This window comes from Coffea arabica, chromosome 1e, assembly GCF_036785885.1.
Source record: "Coffea arabica cultivar ET-39 chromosome 1e, Coffea Arabica ET-39 HiFi, whole genome shotgun sequence".
Classification (NCBI taxonomy): Eukaryota; Viridiplantae; Streptophyta; class Magnoliopsida; order Gentianales; family Rubiaceae; genus Coffea; species Coffea arabica.
This window is the reverse complement of record NC_092311.1, coordinates 30649292-30672406: the sequence shown is the minus strand read 5'-3', so window position 1 is coordinate 30672406 and position 23115 is coordinate 30649292. Positions and strand designations below refer to the sequence as shown.

The following is a 23115-nucleotide window of genomic DNA, read 5'->3' as shown; positions in this document are numbered from 1 at the left end:
TTTTCTCATTTTTGTAGGTTTATTTTAAGAAAAGAAAATTATGAAAAAAAAATCAAAATCAAATCATGACCAAACTTACACATTTTAATCATTTTCTCTACCAAAACCACTATTAACCCATTTTTACACTCAATTTCCATGCACATTTCTTTTCATTTGGTAAAAAAACCATTATTTGACAAGAACCAAACCCAATACTAATCTCTCGGCCTTGCATCTTCTTTTTCTTCCAAGCGACACAAAAGAAAAACTCCAATTTTTTCCCTTCTCAATTCCCTCTCTCGACCCTCCTCTTTTCCAAAAAAAAAAAAAAAAAAAAAAAAAAAAAAAAAAAAAAAAAAAAAAATCTTCCAACATACCCGTTGGCTCACTCACAGCACTTCCACTACACAAACACACACATCACTCCATTTTTTTTCTTCTCTTGGCTCTCATATGCACCTGTCCTCAGAGCAAAGAAAAGTGAAGGAAAGAAGTAAAGACAACAAGCAAACAAACGGTTCAAGCTTAGGAATTCATTCAAAGTTTTAACCAAGAAACTCCACTTTCATTGACGTATTTTTCAGCTTTTTTTAAAGCATATTAGATACATTCTGGTTGTTTAATTTCTCTTGCTTTTGCTGGTTTTCATTGTTGCTGTTGTATTGCTGAAAATTTGGGGAATGGCATAAACTAGATTAAGGAAAAGGAAATGATTCTTGTGTATGCATGCCAAGTGTTTGAAAAAATACTTAAATGGAAAACCGAATTAAAATGTTAATTTTGTACATATATTGTTGTTAAAATGAATAATCATGACTAGTTAATGGTTTGGAGAGGTTGTTTAATTAGTTTTTGTTGATTTTGTAGTCTAAAAGGCAACAAAAAAATGGATTTTTAGGGGCTATTTTTGCTTTAATTCAGACTTTTGATGTTGCTTTCTTGTCAAATTAAAATTATACTTGTATTGTAGAAGTTATAAGGAGTGTCGTAGTATAATTTTTATGATTTTTGGTGAAGGATATAGTTTTTTAAAAAATAAAAACTGGGCTGTCTTCTTGCTATTTTCGCCACTTTCGATTCATTTTTTTGTAAAAACGAAGTCCAAAAATAGATTCTACGCAAAAAATCGAGTTGAGAGTGTATTTTGAAAAAATTTTGTGATCAGAAAATTTGCCGGTGGTGGCGCCGCTGACTGTGGCCATAACCGCCAGCAGGAAGGAATCTTCAGCTTTCATCGGAGAGAAGAAGAGGGAAGAAGAAGAAAAGAAAGAAAAGAAAGGAAAGAAAAGAAAAGGAAGGAAAATAGATTGGGCTAATTTTTTCATTTTTTGATGGGCTTCTCACTTTAATTTCGACTGGACTAGAGTTTTGTTTTTAGGGCTTTTCATCTGGGCTTATGTTTATTTTTCATGAAGATAGCCCACATTTTTCTTTTGGGCTGGATGGCTTCGGCCCAAACAAATAAAAATAAAATGGCCCAAAACCCTTTTCTTACAAATCAAAAACCGAAATTTTCAATTTAGTCCCTCATCTTTTGAGTAATTTTATTGTGGCCCAAAAAATTTTAAATTTCTTTCACTTATGCCCTTAAATTAATTGTATTTGGTCCCTAAACTTTATCTTTTATTTGATTTTAACCCATGAATTTTAGAAAAATTATATTTTTACCTCAAAAGTTTTTTGATTTTTTGCAGTTCAGTCCGTAGTGAATTTTTTACTCTCTCTATTATAATTGTTTCTTTTCTTTAATAGCTAATTATGTCACTTTTGAATATATTTAACTTGTAATTTTTTGGATGTTCTTAAATTTCTTTATGTTTAACATATTAATGTTAATTTAGTATTTTTATCATCATTATTATTATTTTTAATTAAATTGGTGCCATGATTCTTTTGTTCATTTTGAATATAAATAGGGCAGTTTGACTCCATTTAGTCACCACTTCAAATGGAGGTATCCCTATTATTATTTAAATGTCAATTATGTGCTCCTATGTGTTTATATATTTTTATATGCTTTGTTATTTATTTGATTCAAATGTTCATTCAAATTTTCTTATGTTTGTTTAGTTAATTTTATAATTATTTGAGAGGTGTTTAAATACCTCAAGATGTAATAGATAGGTAATATTTTTACAAAAAATTGTAATTAGATAGACCAATGTAATAGATAGGATAAATAGGTTTATTTTATCATATTTTTCCCACTTTAGATTGTAATTAGGTCTCCTATTGTAATAGATAAAATAGATAGGTTTATTTTTTTTATATTTCCCCATTTTACATTGTACTTAGATTCCCCGTTATAATAGGTAAGTTTTGTGTGTTTATGTGATTTTTGTGTTATATGCTTTATCCGCTTTCCTTACGAATTTTGCATCTAGATATTATACTTACGTGTTACATGCTATGTGCTCTTATGTGTTTATTCGTTTTAATTTATACCTTATTTGTTTTACTATGTATTATTAATGTATGACGTCACCACACTAGTCTAACGCTAGTTGTGGCTTCTCCTTCCACCTACTTGCTAGTCCAATGCTAGTAAGAGCTTTTAGAAATGGGCTAGTCCAACGCTAGACCCTTAGATCATTCATGCATTAGATTCATTTTTTTGTATGACATTTATTACATTTTTTTGCATAATTTTTATTTTAGAATCTTGTCTCATTTGCATGATATTTCCTATTATATTATCCTCTATCCCCTACCCTCTATATGTATTAATCATATCATTTAGGATTGCATCTCATATAAGAAATTGCAAAATAAATTAGTTCATTTGCTTGTCTAAATTAGGAGAATTATTTTTTGAACATGGGAAATGGGCAATTATAATTCTTTAGTTTAAATGTTCCATTAGTTTCTGTATAAGAAAATTCTGTCACGAGTTTTGCCTCCCGTACCCATTATATTGCATCCCTATTCATTGGCGACTTATATCTAGATATATAATTTAATTGTCTTTTCTTTTCTTTGAATTTCATTTGTACATGCTCCTGACCCCCTTTCAAGGGATTATTTTGGATTTCGCAATTAATGCGATTGGCATCAATTAAATCCTTGGATGGACATTTGTCCCTTCCGACATTTTCTAAATTTAGATTTACATCCATGTAGGAAACATGCAAACGTGATAAATTTAAAACTTAAAGTAGAAAAATTTTTAACTAAACCTCGCAACTAGTTTGGACTAGATTGAAAGGATGCCTTAGGTTTGAGTAGGGGTGGCAATCGGGTCCAAATTGGATTGATTGGTTGGGTTGAGACCCGGATACAACAGGAAACCCGCTAACCCGAACCTGACCCCGAACCCGAAAAATTCGGGTGCGCGGGTTGGCGGGTCGACCCAAAATTACCCGAAACTTAATTTTAATTTATTAATTTACCACTGTAATTTCTAATAAAATCAATTTCGCACAAGACTAATTACATAATCAAGTAATAAAATTTAAATAAATAATCTCAAACCAAATCTAAAATAAATTAAAACACCGTAAAAGTATTTGATCCCAAACCAAATATAAAATAAATTAAAACAGTATAAAAGTAAAAAATAATATAATACATTATTTGTCCAAAGATAATAATTTCAACTTCACACAAGTTAAATAAATTCATTTAGGATTAAGTGATTAATGCCTTTGGAAAAAAAGAATAACTTAGTTTAGTTAGATAAAATAATTTTTTATATTTATTAAATTATTTTTAATTTGAAAACGGGCTATCGGGTCATATCGGGTCACCCACGGGTTGACCGGAATTCGACCTGTTTTCTTTTCGGTTCATCGGGTTCGACCCAATTCTGACCCGAACCCGCGAAACCTTAACCCAAATCCATTAATTTCGTGTTAGATTCGTGTCGTGTTTTAAGGTCGTGTCGAAAATTACCACCCCTAGGTTTGAGTCTATCGAATCTTTGCCTTCTCTTTTTTCAATCATAACTCCTAAACTCATTTTTTCTTGTTTTCAAAGACCTAGAGTTGTCGAAAAGGGTTTTATTTTATTTTATTTTGTTAAAAATATTTTTGGGTAATTTGGTACACCCAAACTCAATACCGAGTGACGGCTCCTTTTTTTTTTATAAAACCCTTTTAGACTAAATTTTGGACCCAAATTGTCGTATTCTTTAAAGTCCCATTCTAGGTCTTTTTTCACTTATTTTTAAATAAAATCACATCTTTTGTAAATACATTTTTTTTTCATCACGAAAAATGGGCCGCGACATGATTTATATACAAACATAAATAGTTACATGATCCAACAAAGGAGTAATTGCTGCCTATTGAGTATAGTGTCACTCAATTCACTCTTTTCACTATTTTACAAACCTTGAGGATGAGGTGGTCTACATTGACGACCCAGGAGATGACTTCTACTAGTTATGCATAGTTATAGGAAATAGAATCTGATGTTAGGATTTAATGTTTAACGTAGTATTGAGCATCTTGACTAAAATACCGTACAAAAGATGCCTGGAATTTGAAAGTAGACATACATAGCAGTATTCAACTTAGTAAAAGTATTAAACTATGTTTTCAAACTTGGATCGGGCATCGACTCGGTCGAGCTCAGGGGTCAATGGGTTCGACCGGGTTCGATCGGGGTTGAACCGGATGACGTCATAAATAAAAATTATTTAAAATTTAAAATATTGTATATAAAAAATACTTAAGAACATGTTAATATTAATAAATGTATATTCATATATATTTAATATTTCAAATATATTTAACAAGAAAATACAAAGAAATTAGAATGATCAAGTAGCAATTTATATTATTCAATGAACATTAACAAGTTTAGAATTAAAATTATAGATTTGATTAAAAAATAAAACCAAACTTTAAAATAATATTTATAAAATATGAAATATTTGAGATAAATTAATAATTTTTAACAACCTAGGGGCTAAAACATAATATTGAAAATACTTTGACCTTTCAAAAAAAAAATTGGGCGGCAGGACTGAGGCTAAAGTTTCGGCTGCGCATGCCATGTCGGTGTATGGTTCAATTAAGAATGCTGCCATTATATCTTTTCATCGGGCCCACCAGAATTCCCACATCTAGTACTTGCAAGCCGGCCTTGATTGAAATGCGAAATTTCCTCTTAGTGGACTGAAAGCTTTGATATCACCCCGGTTCATCCGGTTTGCTGGTCAAATCCAATTTTTGATCAAGTTTGACCGAGTTTTATACATCCGATTTTTTAGAATAATTCGGACCGGACACGTGGCCGGTTCCTGGTTCAACCGGTCAAACCGGCCGGTCCGGTCCGAATTTGAAAACATAGGTATTAAAGTTACTTGTTCCAACGGTTTGACTTGGCACCGACTGTATTATCATAACAATCTAAGCCTCTACAAACATATAAATTCCAATATCCACAACTCCTTGAGCCGGATGCTACCTCAGTTCTCCCTTACGCTTATCCTCTACTAGTTCACATTCGTTTTATCTTTGCCAAAAACAGAGATAATATCCACTGAATGAATTTAATTGCTCAGCAAGTACCTCAAGGCTCAGGCTATCTTTATGGACCATATGAGCTGTGTACAAGTACATTCAGCAATACATGTTATCAATCACATTAGTCAAAGCTTCATACGCATCCATACATTATTACGTAAAAATGACTTCATGTTAATGGCATAAAACTTTAAGCGTCCTTTAAACCTTGCTTACACTTTATCCCATGTGATTCATAATTTTCACCAGCTTACCGAGTAATTAACCTAACAATTAAGCCCCACTAGCAGGGTTGCTAAGGAGCCTGAACACAACTCACAAAGCCTTGAACAATTTAGACATGGATAAAGTTGAGCTACTTAATGTTCTTAATGATCATATACATATAATATGGATATAATTCAGCACATAAACTTCAATCTTTTATCAATTTGTTACCGTGACATTAATTTGCTCCTTGATTTTATAAAGTCTCATCAAATGGCAATTTAACACACTGACCCCAAATAAGAGAGAAAGAGGTAAGCCACATGATTACGCACCAAAATCTACTCATCATCATTGCTTTAACCTTGAATTTGAACAAGGAAAAGCAAAAGACATTTCCTGTTCAAATTTCCATGATAGCAAAAAGATGAGTCCTTTATTGTTTCATAGGTAGATCTCTCCCAAATCTCTGTCGAGGCAGATAATGCCAGTCAGACAGACCCGGTACAAATAGGAGTTTGCAAAACATATGTTCAATAGGCAATGACACCAATTCTGAAATGTTCCTCATCATGTTTGAGATCATATTCACAGTGCAGCAGAAGAGCCCAGAAAGTTCTTCTCCTTCAAGCTTTCAACTGTTTCCTTGATGCTTTGCTCAAGGGGCGTGAATTCAAGGCCTAAGCTTTTTGCTTTTTCCTTTGAAACCTGGTACGTTGGCACAAATGGCTTGTCGTCAGCACACCTACAAAGATTAGTTTACCAAAGAACATTAGAAGCTCCATAAGAATAATAAATATTGTTGAAAATGGTAAAAATCTAATAAAAGCAAACTGATAGAAATGATAATTTTGGCTTCCTTACTGGTGTTTGACGAGTAAAAATACATCAACAGCAGGTGATGGACAGGAAAACTCATCCATGATTAGAAAACAAAAGATGAATTGCAGTAAGCAGAACATTGGAATGAAGTTCATTGATACTCAAATACCCTTTTATAGATTCCTGGACACCCCTACTCGGTTTTTTATTTTTCCAAGGCCAAATGACAAGCATATATAGCAGCCAAAATACATAGTAAGGGTGTTCAAGAAGTTAGAAGGGTCGTGAATATCAGTACCCTTAAATGAATGCCTTGATATAAGCCCTGATATTTTAGGTACAGATTGTACAAATAATGGATCTTCTCACAGCAGGATCTGGTAAAGCAGCAAAGGGGAAAGAAAAAACCAGAAATTTTTTGCATAACTTCACATATTATACACGGATCTCACCATTTAGACATGAAATCAAATAAAAGCAGATGAAGATCAGAATTCGGAAAGGTAAAAAGTCTTGTTGCAATGAAGAAAGGTCAAAACTTTCAGGTAAACATTCTTAAAGAGCTGTAATTTGAAGTACACTATCTCAAAAAATTGACACAGTGGTTTGATTTGAATCGATGAAAGCCAACCTTCAAAAGGCCACCCATTCTGTTCTTGGCCACCCCAAACAATCCCCTTATGTTCAATAACAGATCTTCTACAACTAATGCTATTCTCATCTTTATCTACTTTTCTACCTAATCAGGTTGCCAGGATTAGTAGGCTGTCCTTGGTTTAGTAATTGTGGAGCAAAGATTCCAAGAACTAGATCACTATTACAAGGAAAAGGATTCCTTAGTTAAGTACCAACTAAATTAACTATATAGTCAGTATCAACTTTCCCGAAGTAACTTAACCTATTTTTTAATATTTTGTTTTATTTTATTATTTTTTTTAAGCAAGGAAGAACGGCATGTAAGAAGTAGGGAAGGGTTACGGGATAATTGAACCCAGGTGCTCTAATTCTTACGGTTTCAACCTTAGTCACTTGACCAAGGCCTCCTCGGCAACTTAATCCTATTTCAAATAGGGAAAATTTCAAAATCTTGTGAATTCGACAACATAAACCTTGACCAGAACTTCTAAAACATAATAGAGAACAGTCTATTTTATACAAGCTCTAATCAATAACTAATTTTACTCAGATGATGGAAATTGTATTCTGCAACAAGAGTTTCTTAATATTTATTCTGTCTTCCATCGTCAACAGATGGTATTAATAGGTAATAGCCTCCAGATATGATTTATCCATGTGGCACATCATAATAAATCCTAACAGAAAAATTACTGATGCACATACATGCATGAAGCATTCCAGACATAAATTTATGTTGCAGATGTAAATCCCTACTTGTATATGCATTATCAAGTCTAAATACAGAGCTTAAACTTACTTTTCTGGAAGTTTCACAGAAGGATATAGTGTATGCAAGATCTTCACAACTTCAGAGTAATGTGCCACTCTTTCAACCAGGCAGTATCTTCCACTTGCCGACGGATTTTCAAAAGCTAGTACATGGGCATTAGCAACATCTCTGACATCAACCCAGCCCAATGTTGAATTTGGGAATGTTTTTGCACCTGTATTGAATGTAGAAAATAACAATGAACAAACAACATTTCCATAATATTAAGACATCAAAATAAATTGCATAAACAATTCAATGACACTCAATGCATGAAAATCAGTCTAAGATCACAATACACAAAATATCTAATGACAGACAAGACAAGTTTCATATCAGCATCTCTTCCTTCTTGTATAAATGAATCTAACCAAGCAAAGAGAGGAAAATACAACGAAAATCATTTTCCATGAGCGTAACCACATCTTTACTGACAACTTATGAGCTGTTTGGTTTGTACTCCACAATTGAAATCAGAATTGGAACCATAAATCTCACTATTAGTATGGTGTTGGTCATTCCCCATTACATATTTGGTTGGAAGTGGAATGAGTTTCATTCTATCAAAGAGTTAATCAATTCAAAACCCAAGCTATAAGTGGGGAGTCATAGGGGGAAAGATCTAATACTTTCATTCCCATTGAGTGATTGCTATAGTGGTCTACCTAGCAACATGTACGGGCATCATTAATTTTGGTACCCATTCCTACCCTCATAGCCATTTACCGAATACTGCAGTAATAATTCAAAGACTTCAATAGTTGATTAAAAAAGCACCTGGAACTTTAAAACAATGTAAACATCCCTTCAAGCACACTGGATAAAGCTTTCGCAAGACACAAAAACGAATATGTTTGGGAGGTTTTGATCCAGCAAACAAGAACATATATAAATATCAACAAAAGGAGCATATACACATATACAAATACCATCATAGATACACAAACACACAAACAAATAAAATTCTAGCGAACCTCCAAATGACCATGACGTCTACCTTGGCAAAACTCAAGTTCATGACACAGGCAGAGAACTCCTAACAAGCTTTGCAACATGGCAAATTCCATAGCACGTTGCTCCTAAGTACATAGGTAGGCCACCTCACTGGTTTTTCGGCCTTTTTCATTTATTCTCAAGTTCATTTCAATTTTATCAGATACTTAGAAGTTCTATAAAGACTAACATTGTCCCCACCTTTTACAATATATCTAATGCATTTGTCATAGCTAGATAAGTAAGTACTAAACTCCTGACCGGTAAATTTTCAGAGCATGGGATGTACCATAAACCTTGGCATACAAGTGAATGCTCAATCAATATTCTGATAAAGCACAAATGAGTATGAATCATTACTGTCCAGAATGTTACTATTAATTCTTTTGGAGCATGTTACCATTAATTCACTTATCTATTCTTTACATACTTTAATTTTAAAGAAATATAAGAAGGTATGTAGTCTACACTATCGATGTCGATGACTAAGGATAGATAAAGTAATGGAAAGTCAAAGGTGCGAGTCAAAAAGGCAAAAACTTAAAAATAAATGCTTATTTGCATGTTCTAAAAACATCTGTCTATGCACCATTTTCATCACCATCAGTAGCTTCACCAGCTCAAAAAACATCAGCTCTAAATTGCTTCCTGTCCACTCAATTTCCCTCAAAAAGCAGAACCAAGGCAAAAAAAAAAAAGACAAAAAACAGTCAACAGAGCATCATGCACGACCATGGCCTCAAAAAACAAATAAACATAGATTCAACAAACAAAGTATCTCCAAAAATATTAATTGAATTCTCTTTGTTTAATATGAATATCCATACCATTTATTAAGTTCAAGATCGCAGCAGCACTGGTGTTAAGTGTTGGCTGTAATAGAGGCCCAATCACCATAGCTGGGTTTATTGTAACCATGTCGAGACCTTTCTCTTTTACAAACTTCCAGGCAGCATCCTCAGCCAATGTCTTCGAGAGCACATACCATAACTGGAAGAAAAACAATAGGAAAGAATAACATGTTTAACTATGATTGTTAATTCACAAGAATACATGTTCATTTCATAGACTGGCTAACCAACGGTGATCTTATTATGACAATATCAATTAAAAGAGGCATGTACACAAGGACAATTTACTTAAGTGCCACGGGCACATTGTCCCCAAATCTTGTGGAAATATTGATTTTGGTTATGCTGAAATGGAGTTTGTACAGCAGATAGAAATGACACTTGTCTAGAATACTTTTAACATGCCAGTGGGAAATGATGCTATTACTAGTATAGTATTTGGACACGAAAACAAAATCATGGGAGCTATAAACAATCTAAAATCTCCGCATCAATCCAAAAAGTATCGTTCGACAAACAAAAGCTTTCTTTCTTGACTAATTCCAGGTTTACTACTGCAACACCATGCCAACACAAAAGGGACAGAATTATTGCACCAATTAAAGTTCTGTTCAAGCCACGCTAGACTTGTTCCATAGGACAATATAGCATGACTATAGCCATGATTTCCAAGTTACATTCCATAAAATCAAAAGCCAGAGTATGAGTGGTTTCAACTATTACAAACATAAATTTTGCTGATTGCTAATTGAAGTACTTCAATTGAAAAGCTGCAATATTCAGCTTCTAACTAAAACCACAGGAATCAATTTGGCCACCACAAAAGGACGTATATCAGCTAGTTAATGATCAGGAACACAAGTCCTTTAATCAGGATACAGTTCCTTTCAACCAAATCTTTTAAAAGTTCATCCACACATTTAAGCCATAGGAACCTTGTCACATGCATCAGGCAGCTATACTGAAACAAACTGCACATAAAAGTATCCTGCATCTAACAATTAATTCTAGAGAAATGACAGTGATCAAATGGTCCTGGACATTCTTGATGCTCAATTAGTGATTTAGGAGAATGATTCTTTAACTGCAGACAACCAGATTTTCTTACAATTGTATATCAGTAAAAGTTCTAATGACTGAAAATAATTAGAGAAGAGACAAAATGAAGAGGCTTTAGGCTACCATTGCTCTTGTTTGTTTTACCTCTGTTAGTAACAAGAACCGTTTCCTTAGAATTTCAAAGCAACCAGTTGAAAGGGTCTGTTTTTTTATCTAAAGGATGACACAGCTGTTCAAACTATAGCCCCAGAGGAGATCCAGAAATTCAAAAAAGATGGAAAAACATCATCCATTTAAAATCCTATTTACATTATCTGTCAGATAGAGACAGCACCTAGTCTGGCAAATACATTGATAAAGACGGAACACTAAGTTTTGGGGGCACAATTACATTTTAACCTTAATCTACTAACACGTATAGGTACTTCAAAAACTAGACGACAATGAAAGATAGTAACAAGATCTCCAACCACAAAAGTTGTCCGAAACTCTGTTCCTGTACAGCCATGGAGCTTTTGTTAAATACTATTCCTATTGCTTTTTTATCACCTTCATGCCAAAGAAGGCAATAACACCCCATCCACAAAAAAAGTTCCCCGTGTGAGCCAGTGTCTATCACAGAGAGAGAGGGCATCTCAAGCATCTAAAAGTTTGGCATCACATTCGTGATAACAGCTGAAAAGGAATTCGGAACATAATAGAAGTGGCTTGTCGAGAGCACCAAAAGTTATTTTCCCGAAAGGAATTTATTAAGTATGCATTTTTTATTCATAATTAGCACACTAAAGTAGAGAAAATAACCCTATCAAGTATAATAAGCTCAAAATCAAATGATGGAAATCCTCAATAGAATTGGATAAGGATCATGCACATATTTGGATTCCAATGGGGGTCATTTAGTTTTACTTATTTCAGGGTCTCGCTGTAGGATTTACAACATTAGTACGAAATTTCTATTAGCTTATGCAATTTGAATTTGTTTACTGCTTTCATCCAGAAACTTTACCTTTTGGATTTCAACAGCTCAGCCTAAGCTAATGACATGAGGCACAGGGGTTTTGAAATATTTTAGTTGGTTTTAGCTTATCTAGTTCCAAGTTTACCCTTTCCGCAAATTTTTCCTATTCTAAAGTTTGCCATCATATTCTACTCAATTTTCAAAGAAATTCTTCAGGTCATTAATTGTAGTTCATATTGTCCCCAAATTTAACATCATCCAATTCCCAATTTTCGAGGAGCAGAAAGACCATCTGATATATACATGAAGGTATTTTATATTTCCTCCAACCATATGGCCATGTTTCGTTTTCCAGAGTTCCAGAAAACTGCCAAGCATCATAGTTCAAGTATCATCAATTACCAAATTCCTCGAAATACCCTACTTCTGCTTTCACATAAATATGTTTTGTCTCGAGACTTTTAATTCTTAAGGTTCACAAAAAAAAAACTTTCAGTATATTTATACAAAAGTTACAAATGTTAATAGACTAAGTGCAAGTCCAGTGAACTAATCTCTAGTTCAAATGGACAAATGCAAATGTGGACTAGATATCCTGAAACTTTGACAGAAAGAACATTGAGGTGGCACTGGCCTTAAATGTCTTCAAAAAAATCCATCAGAAGTCAATGAAAACCTAAGGCCTTTGGTAGATGGTAGTTAAAAGCTGAATACATGTTCTATTTCAAACAAATAAATTCTCTAATGTCTACACTCTATAGTGCCCTAATTTCAACTTCTAATACAGCAAATAACAGTACCTGTAACAATTACATTAATGGAATTTTTGCAGTTGATGCATAATGAAGATTTTATGTTCACAAATTTTCAATGGCATAATGATGTCAAATATGTACACCATTTTAAAGACATGCACCTTTTTAAGCATTCACGATACAAGTATATTATATTCTGGAACCACATCTATATTTTACTCCAAAAGGTACGTAAAGCAAAAGTGTTATGGGACACAGTCCAATGGTCTTCAATATATGTGACAGCAGATATTTAGTTAATTTAAGAACATTTAAATTTAGCAATAAAACTCAGACAGAAAGGAAACTAACATTTACAGACCTTGTTTTCTTTGCATAAATCAGGAAGACTCCACCAAGTCTCATCAACCACCACATCAGGAGAACGAGACCTGCCATTGTAGTAAACTGCAGCTACAGAGGATGTCAAAACCACTCTTTTCACAGATGGTGATTTTGCACATGATCCAAGAACATTAAGAGTGCCTTTTAGAGCAGGATCAATCAATTCAGCCTGTCCAAAAAGAATTCCTCTTGGTGACTTACAGAGATAGAAAATTACTCACCTTGGCAAGATGGACTTAATATAAAAGTTATTCACTACACATATTTAAAATATATATATATAACTCACTGTCTTCAATTTCATTGAATACTGCTCATTTCCATGAAGCATGGTTTTCAGGGTTCCTCAGTTATTCAATAAGTCAAATAGAAGGGCGAAATAAAAGGTTCAACAGTGAGGCTCTTTTAAAGAAATTACTGAGCTTCCATGAGGAGATGTGTAAGATTTACACCATTTCAACAATTACTCTTCTAGTTTTTGAGGTTAGCCCGTGATTTTGATACCACTTATAATAAGGAGTGCCAATAAAGCCAATACAACCAACAGAGGATTTTCTTTTGGGTTACTAAGTAGTAAATTGGTTATTGGACATTGTACAGAAATCAAATATTTGGTTTCACCTCACTGTACGACCCTATCAGATTAATACAGTCAACAAAAACTTGAGAAAAAGAACTTTAAAACTTGTTTCCACCAGAAAGAAACTCTTCAAACATCCATATGTATATGATGTTAATATTTCTTTAACCTGGCACTTCTATTTATTTTCATTTTCACCCCTTCTTGCAGACTCTATGGGTGATTAGTTATGAAAGAGCTTTGGAGTTCCTTTTTTATGCTGTAATCAAATAGCAAGCCCAATCTCAAACACCCATTAGATAACAGTTTCAATCGAAGCCTAAGGTGATCTCCACCATAAGATTTAATTCAATTCAAGATTCCTCTTGCAGAAAACCTGTACCCTTAGAACATCAAGACTTTAGCACCCTGAGCCGTTGACAGAAAGACCATCTACTCTTTTTAGAGTCCCTCAAAGAGCCTGAGAACCTTTAACATCTATACCATACATTTCTCTACAATGGATCAACTGTTTCTACTTTCTTGTTTCAAAGAGACTGCACAAACTAGACCACTGTAAATGCTGTTTAGTAAAATTTGAAGGAAAGCATCTCGAGTATTTTCTTTTGTAACATAAGTAGGATAGTGGTTTCTCTTTCCCTAAATGTAGAATAAAGGAGATTATTGGCAATAATAGTTAACACAATCTAAGCCATAACAAAAATTTGAATTAGCTCAAAAATTTATGCATCAGAGAGCATAGAGTAGAATGAACCCATACTGCAATAGATGCAACATATGAGTAATTTCAAATGTTTAAATAGACAAAGATTGGAGATACTCTAGAACTATACAAAATGTAAAAGAAAACAAGGAAAATACTACTGTAGCAAAAACTTGACCAGCTTTTGTTGGACTACAGAATTTTTAAGACTAAACATCAATCTTGAACTCTTGTAAGTCACTGGAATTATAATGTTAAAATGGTCATAAACCTGTGTAAAGGGATTCCAAGATAACTTTCAAATCTTTTAAACTAAAGAAAAATGAAACCTCAGAAGAATTAAGCAAAATGGCAAGCATTTAATGCTCAACTGCCTGCACATGTTAACACTTCTTCTTTTTGGGCAGGTAAGCCTATTGCATTACTAGATTCAGTTATTTTATAGCTGATAGCACCTGCATATTGCATCTATCAGCTTACTTACTGAAGTTTGCAAATAATGACAAGAAAGAAGCTTAGAAACCATACACAAATGGGTGCTCAAACATACTAAAGTCACATATACGCTAAGCAGTTAACTACTAATAAGCCACTGAAAGATTATCAAAAACCATTTAACATATGCTAAAGTAATTATTGGAGCTATCTATAGTTTCTTTTACATTTCTATTTATCTAAAACCCATTTATACTTACTAAAGCAATTGTTGAATCCAACCACAGTTTCTTGTACATTCTTTTAGGCAACAAATGAAGTCAATTAGAAACAGTGCACTAAAGCTTTCTCATTTATCATTACTATGTAAGAGAAACCTGCGAAGCATGCAGAGACATATAAAGATTTGAATGATAGAAAGAAATTTTTACCATATAAATGGAATTTATGTTAAACCATGAGAAGAAATCCTATATCCACAAGCTAAATAGTACTGCTTATATAGCAATTGGTCAAAAAGCATCTTCTGTGGCTCAAGTAGTAACTACTTTCCAGGAAGGGGAACAATGGAATACACCATTGTAGTAGCCGAAATGGCAGATTCCCCTGCTACATTACAATATCTCACTCCTTATACAGGAGCAGCTATGGCCTTCGTGTCTTACCTTTGCCTCGAAGAAAGAGTATTGAAATGAAGGAGGTGAATATTCAAATAAGAGAAAAGGAATTGTTCAAGGGACCTGAGGATCAGTGACTGAATGGTAGAAAGGAGATGCTGTATGAAAAACGCCATCGCACCCATGAATTGCAGCATCAAAAGAACCTTCTTCCAGTAGGTTAGCTTTGAACAACTGAAGTCTCTCAGCTCCATCAAGCGCAAGCAAGTGTCCTACCTTCTTTGGATCATCTACATGATTCAGATAAATTAAAACAAAGCTCAAAATAAAGTACTAAGCTGAGAAGCAATATATCTTTCTACAGGATTGTAATATTATAAAATTACAGGACTAGATGATGACCCTGACATGATTAGAAAGAGACAGTAAGCATTGACAAGATTCAACAACCAAATGGCCGAGAAAAGCATAATAGTTTTGGAAAATTGATTGCGTCAAGAGTAATTAACATCATGCACGACACTTGCTGCCAGTAGCAGATGCTATACGGAGACAAAAAGAGATATATTGCTTCCTTACGAATTTAATAAATTGCTTCCTATACATTCATTTATTTTCTTTCGCTTGGGGGAGGGAGGAGGGAGGCAGCTGAAGTTGGAAACCACCAAAAAAAAAAAAAAATTGCATCAAATCACATGCTATTCATCAATCCTGAAATTTCTAAACCTAGTCTTCTTTCTCTTATCATCATAAAAGCCCTTTCTCTTCACACGTGAATATGAAAACCTGTTAATTCAGAATCCTCAATCTACAAATGTCATCAACAAATTCTCCCCATCAGGAAAACCGAAATTGCACAACAAAATCAAGCAATAATAATCACAAGATCCCAATAATCCACAAAATTAGAGCCCCCAAAACCAACCTGCGTATCTTATGATTGTCACGACCCATATCCTACAATTGCAGTTTCACAGACCACAAAAGCAAAAAAAAAAATGGTAAAACATTGAATTCAAAACAGAAAAAAAATAAAGGGTTTGGAAGAAATACTGACTGAGGTCACGAACAGATGCCTTGACAGTGTAACCACGCTGGAGCAAGAACTTGACAATCCATGATGCTATGTAACCCGAAGCCCCTGTTACACACACTGTCTTCATTGTTTTCACCTTTTGTGTCTGTGCAGACTGTAGACGTTATCCTTCGCTAAAAATAACCAATGTTTTGTTAAAGGTTTGCTCCAACTATTAAGGCCTTCTGAATTCGGAACAAGAGCACGGACAGTTATTAGAGGCAACAATTCTGAACAATATTTTTCGAATAAAATGTAAATTTTAAGTGAATTATTTATAAAACTTAGTAATAAAAATACAATTATTATGTATGCAACTTATATGAATAATAATAAAATATCAAATCTAAAAATTAGATGTACAAAAAATTTATATAAAATTATAAAATATTAAAAAAAAATGTTACGGACTATTTAGGGACGGTGGTTGTTCTGGCAAGTCCCTGCCTGTTCCCTCTAGATTCGATCAAGCACTGTACTATGAGACCAGGACAGAGAGTTGAATCTTGAATGGCGGGCTCCTGAAAAGTTGGTAGATTATTGGCAAATACTCGGTCTATGAACCCACCCATGGACCTGCCATTCTAAATTAGCCACGTCACCCACTTTACTAGGACAATTTTTTTTTTTTTTTTTTTTTTTTTTGGTATGAAAGAGACTAGGACACTCTTTGCTGGCTTGTTTATCAAAAAGGGGGGGAAAGACCAGCTTTGAAACTTGGAACCAGCGGTGCCATTCATTTTCAAAGTTCAAACTATTTAGACCAACTATTTAGACAATCTAAGGGTCTGTTTAATAACATAAAAAAGTGCTGAATCTGAATTTTTTCAGATATTCAGATGTTTTGAGTGTTTGATAAATGAAAATCTATTTGCTGAACTTGTTAAGCAGTGCTGAATCTGTATGTATTTTTTTCAGCACAAGAATCCTAACTGAATGCTTAATTCTGATAAGAATCAATAGAATTACTTCAGCTACCTTATATTATCTATCAAATCTACCCTTATTTGTTAATTATGTTCAAAATTCTTATCTAATTAAATAACATAATATTCTCTATTTAACGATTTTTAGTTTCTCTTTTCTCCATTTTTAATCACTTTCACATATTCTCCATACTCCTCATATAATATATTTCATATTTTATATTAATTTGATTTAAAAATAAATATTATCATTTTCATACCTAACAATTTTAAACTAATTAAATCATAAATTCTATTTATTTTTTGAATGAAAGGATATAAGAGCTAAATTGTCAAATTAAACTTATTAAGCATTCAGTTATAATATTTATCAAACAGTATAAATAGATTTAGCATTAAAATTCAGACATTCATATTTTTTTTTCAGTACTTAAAATTCAGCAAATTAATTGTTTCAGTATTCAGATTTTAGAATTCAAACTTCAGAATTCAGATTCAGTTTTATCAAATGGAACCTAAAGCAGAATTCTGCAAAGGCATCAAAGTACTGAAGTAGGAAGATGATATCCTCCTAAGGAGAACAAAAGTCATCAAATGGGGTTTTGTTGTGGCAATTGCAGTTAACCCAATCACTGCCAGTAGGAAAAAAGGCTCATCTATTCCAGCGCCTACTTTGCCAAAATTTCGGGAGAAAAAGGGATGATTTTCATGTCGGGATCAAAATGTTCACGGAAGAATTTGCGATAAAGCCGGAGAAAGTGAACGGAAGAATTTGCGATAGCATCATGTTGGGCTAGATCGCCAACCTGGCTTAGAATTGGAGAATGATCAGTGGTGAAAGGAAAACATTGGAATCTGTGTGGGGATGTTTGACTTTCATTGAATTTTTGGATGAGAAAAATTTGTGAGTCTGATATTAGTTTTCTGTCAAGCAGCAAGTAATTGGGTTTTCTCGTTACTTTCTTAAATGGATTTAGATGGATTATGTGGATTATCCACTTAAAATCATCAAACCAATTGATTTTGCTTGGATGTCCATATAAATTTTGTTTAGTAATCCAAAAGGAATAACTTATTTGATCGTTAATATTTCACAAAAAATATTCTTTTTGTCCATCGCTTTTAAAGCGAAAAAAATTAGTTCTTAACATTTAAAAATGGAAGCTATAATATCCCTGAAGCCAACTTTCAATCTAAATCAAACCATTCAATAACCCAGTAATAAATTCAGGGATAGAATTGATAGATCACTCAGTCAACCCCATTACATTCATATGACATTTATTGAACCAAAAAAGAAAAAAATTTAAAAAATTATAACATAAAAAGGTCATTCTTTGTTTCAAAATAGTAATGCTTCTTTTTTGGATAAATCTTTTCATGCATCGTTAGTATACACATTTGCAAATCTAGATGTATACAATACATATAAAGTTTGATATTTAAATTTAAATTGAAATAATATATCAAGTATCTAGAACCATCAGTATATACAATGACAATATAAGAAAAATTAATCCTTCTTTGTTATGTTATAATTTTTTTCTTTTTTCTTTTTCTTTTTTGGTTCATTAAATTTTCCGTGAATATCAAATTGAGTTAACCAAATAATCTACCGATCATACCCCAAAATTTTGTAATCACGTTGCTGGGTGGTTTGAATTAGATTGAAAGTTGACTTCAGAAATGTAATAGTTTAAGTTTTTAAATTTCAATGATGAATTTGCTTCACTTTAAAAATGAGGGACGAATAGAATATTTTTGTAAAATGTAAGGGATGAAACTGGTCATTTTTCCTAATCCAAAACCATTTAGGTGAGGTGAATATGGACGGTTAAATAGATATGGATGAAAATTGTCACCTCTATAATCATGTTTCGTTCGGACTAAAAAAATTGATGTATTCTTTAATGTGATAATTGCAATTTTCATCCCGTGCACTAAACAGGTCCCTAATATTTTTTTCAAAATAAATCTAGACCCCAAATTTCTGATTTTAGGCACATTTAGAGTAATTAATGAAAATTCAAAATCACAAACGGTCAACATAAATTGCTGTTAGTTAACAATTTTGACTTTGCACTTTTGGTTCTCAATGCTTTCATTTTGAATCACTATATTCCCTCGAATTTTAATTTTAAATACTAACGTTAAGAATTTTAGGATGAAATAAGATGCGAACTAAAATGAAATTATATTAAATGGGTAATAAAAATTCTAATTAAACTTATTTATTTTAATTGTATTTGTTTCATGCAACTAATATCTCATATACTTCCTTTCTTTTGCATAGTTAGTGTCAAATATAGTACTATAGTCTATGCATGCTATTGTTTTGCACTATTACTAATGACTTATGAGTTCTATCCTTTTTTTAGACATAATTAAATAGCTTAATTAAATATCCCTTAAAAAATAAGGAATATATACTACTAGTAAATTAAGTTGATTTGGGGGGAGTAGGAGTGGCAATTTCTAGTACGACAGAATAGCACGACTCAAACACGACCTGAAATTAGTAGGTATTAATACGACCCAAATTCAAGTGAGTTATTATTGGGTTAACCTATTCATGACACGACTAAAAATGGGTCAGGTTAGGTCAACCTGCAGGTTGACACATTAACTGAATAAAAAATAGTTTTTTTAGAATATTACAAATTATAGAGGCAATTTTGGTAATTTCTAAAAACTACAAACCCACAAACCAAACTAATAAATTATCAATGTAATGCAAGATGGCTTATTTATCCTCCTCCAACGCATTTATCTAATTGTCTTTCTCTAAATTCCAAACCTTACACCCTACGGCCATACTTCTTTTCTTAAACCCAACCCCTAAATCACAAGTTTTAAATCACAGGTTTGGAACTGGCAAGTATATTGTTTGAATAGGTAAGTTTAGTAGTTACAATGATTTAATTGATCTTTCAATACATCAGGCATGTGTTTATATTGGTCAAAAGTTAAAAGAAAAAATTTTAAAAATTATTTGACTAGGATTTCATTGAAGTTTGTTTAGCATGATTATGAATTCTATTGTGAATAGTTACATTTTACCAAATAATAGATGTATTGCATTTGGAGTTGGAATTGTACTAATGTTTTTGAAGTTTAAATTTTGCCTTAATACTAGACTATTGCCTTAATACTAGACTACATGGTTGCATGGTGACCATGGTCTGATGATCAAAACTCAAAACATTGGACTTTCATTTTCATTTGCTCCAAAGTAGTGACAACTAATATGTTTATCTTTGTCCAAGTAATATGCTCTTTTTTTTTTTACAAGAACAATTGATATTATTTGTATACAAGATTTTGTATTCTTATGTATTCTCATACTATGTTGACCAAACATATTTTTCCTGTAAACTTTTAATTTCTTTTTAAATTTGTTAGTGAATCTTAAGTAAAATTTTCATCTTTGTATAAAAAAAAAAAATTACCGAGAGTATTTAGCTCCAATTTACAAACTTGATCTAATATTCTATAATCAAACAATTCATGTTGTATGAATTTTCTTTGTTTTGTTGATTCTTTTTTTATTCAATATTGATAAAATATTCATTTTATTGAGATTGTTGTACCATTTGAATCAGTGATAGTTTAATCTCAAAATTATTAGCGTTTACCGTTGACTTTACAATGCTAGTTTGAGAACCTTGTGTTCTCGATAAAGCAAAATTTCGTAGAATTCGCCTATTTGGGTCATTTTCCATCATTTCTTTCTCAAATGGTAACTCTATCAAGATTTCCTCTATCGGTTGCCAAACCTATTGTTCCTTTTGATATGGTGTATTCCTCCTTTGTCTCCTTAGTGTCCTCTCAATTTCAGGATCGAAAAGTGCAACTTCTCGATTTGATCGGTGCATACACTACAAATAAAAACAAGAGAAATTTTGTAATTTTTATTATTAAAATCAACTATAAACAACTTGGATAAAAATAATGGAAATATCTAAATTAATAGAGATGATTAGGCCCTAATATTGCCGCTCTCCGGCAACGGAGCTAAAAACTTGACGGAATTTTTATATCAATGTAAGTTTAAATCCGATTTTATACCCGTTGACTGCAAGTATACAGGCCGAAATCATAATGTAAGGTATGTATCGGGTCGATCCCATGAGGAGCAAATTAAACAAGTACTAGACCCTTATTTTTCTCTATTATTTAGACTTACAATAAATTAGAGCAGAGAAAGTATATTGCTATAGTCTACAAATCTGATATACAAATCTAGTTTAATAAATGCTAAATGTAAATGGAGAAATTTCACTCAAGAAAGACTCTAGGGATGTAGATTTTACTTATGGCATAAATGTGAGAACCCATATTTTCCCTAATAATTTTCCTAGGGTTTTTCCCCTTTAATTGCATGTTTTCTGCATTTTTTCTGGCTTAGAAAATTTTCTTGGTGGATTTTAGGGGTAATTATAGTTTTTAGATGATTTTTCTAGCATTGGGTAGTTTTTGAAAAATTACGGATAGATTATGGACGTGGGCCCCACTAGTGCGAAAAGTTCTGAAAAATTCGGCCAATAAGGTTAAGTTTCGGATACTGTGTAAAATTTATCGGGTGTTAAGAGATAAGAAGAGGAGGTGATTTGATTGATGTGAGAGAGACTTAAAGGATAGAAATGCATTTAATAGGGTGCCAAGTGGCACTTTCTCATTGGTTGGACTTTTTGACTTTTTACCCTTAAGTTAAATATCTCAAAAATTGACCAAAAATTGACTAAAAGTCACCATTTTTCACTCCTTGGTGGCCGACTCTCTTAAGCTCAAGAAGGAAGAAGATTTCTCCAATTTTCAAGCTTCCATTTAGCTCAATCTTCCAAACCAATTGCATCAACCAGTTTCTACTCCATAAAAGTCTTCCATTAGGTGCTAGTGAGTGTTTTGGTGAAGTTTTTTGGAGAAGCTAAGGTGGTCTACAACTCCTCTTCTCTTGTTTTCTAGGTAAGTGGTGATTACACTTCCTCCTATCCTTAATGATGTTTACTTTGTGCCTAATGGTGGCTAAAGGGTTGAAATTTGTGATTTATTTCTTGCTTTTGGATGATATGGTGAAGTTTTTATGTTTTTGAGGAATTTTCTGGTTTAATGTGATCATGGTGTTGTGGTTATTTATGATGGTTGGTAATGAGGGGTTATGACTCTAGTAGGTGTGAATGATTGAAAATTGCAACCAATTTTGGGTTTGGATTGAAATGTGAAAAGTTAGGGTTTCATAACCCCCTTTTCTGTCCGGTTTTGGATCATACGGTTAGAGGCCGAATTGGCCTTTGCTTAAAACATGAAAGTTGTAGGTATTGATGTGTTTGAGATGCCTGTAAAATTTCAGGTCATTTGAAGTAGTGTAGAATGAGATATGTCATTTTTACTGTTGCTGTTCTGGGTGATCAGAATGTGCGAACTGCGTTGGTAATCGTCTGTTTTGACTGGAATTGCTTTGGATTTGGATGTTGGTGTCTTCTGATGAAATGTAGCTTGATGTCTTACCTACCGCATGCCTTTGGAATCAATGCATTTGGACCTGTATAGACTGAGTTAGACGAATTACAGCATAGTATGATTTGTTAACCTGCAATTGCGGTTCTGGTTTGGTTTTATGCATTTTTGACCTAGTTGTGCTAGGATTTGGACTGAGTGGCCTTCTACATTGTTGTAGCCCTGTCTTTTAGCTTTGAGATGGTGGGTCTTACACCCTTATCCGATAAGCGTAGCGCATTTTGTGCCATTACCGCAAAAGGAGGACGAAAACTGTTTTTTTTGTGAGGTCAAGTGAGTGCATTGCTGAAATTTCTGGTTTGCTATAATGCTTATATATGCATATGAAACCTT

The 23115-nt window shown here is 33.0% G+C and overlaps 1 protein-coding gene across 2 annotated transcripts; it reads right to left on the bottom strand.

The window, feature by feature from the left end:
* Positions 1 to 5987: 5987 nt before the first annotated feature.
* On the bottom strand, positions 5988 to 16891 carry LOC113701773 (phenylacetaldehyde reductase). 2 transcript variants are annotated; one of them, XM_027222560.2, is made up of 7 exons: positions 16751 to 16891; positions 16322 to 16524; positions 15388 to 15554; positions 12907 to 13098; positions 9750 to 9912; positions 7918 to 8104; positions 5988 to 6405 (listed from the first exon to the last, which is right to left on the bottom strand). In XM_027222560.2, exons 2-7 carry the CDS (start codon positions 16425 to 16427, stop codon positions 6249 to 6251), a joined length of 972 nt encoding a protein of 323 aa, XP_027078361.1. In that variant the 5' UTR covers positions 16428 to 16524; positions 16751 to 16891; the 3' UTR covers positions 5988 to 6248. The 2 variants fall into 2 exon arrangements, with proteins under 2 accessions (XP_027078361.1, XP_027078372.1); XM_027222571.2 differs by having other exon boundaries at positions 16322 to 16473; positions 16751 to 16860.
* Between the last annotated feature and the right edge of the window lie 6224 nt (positions 16892 to 23115).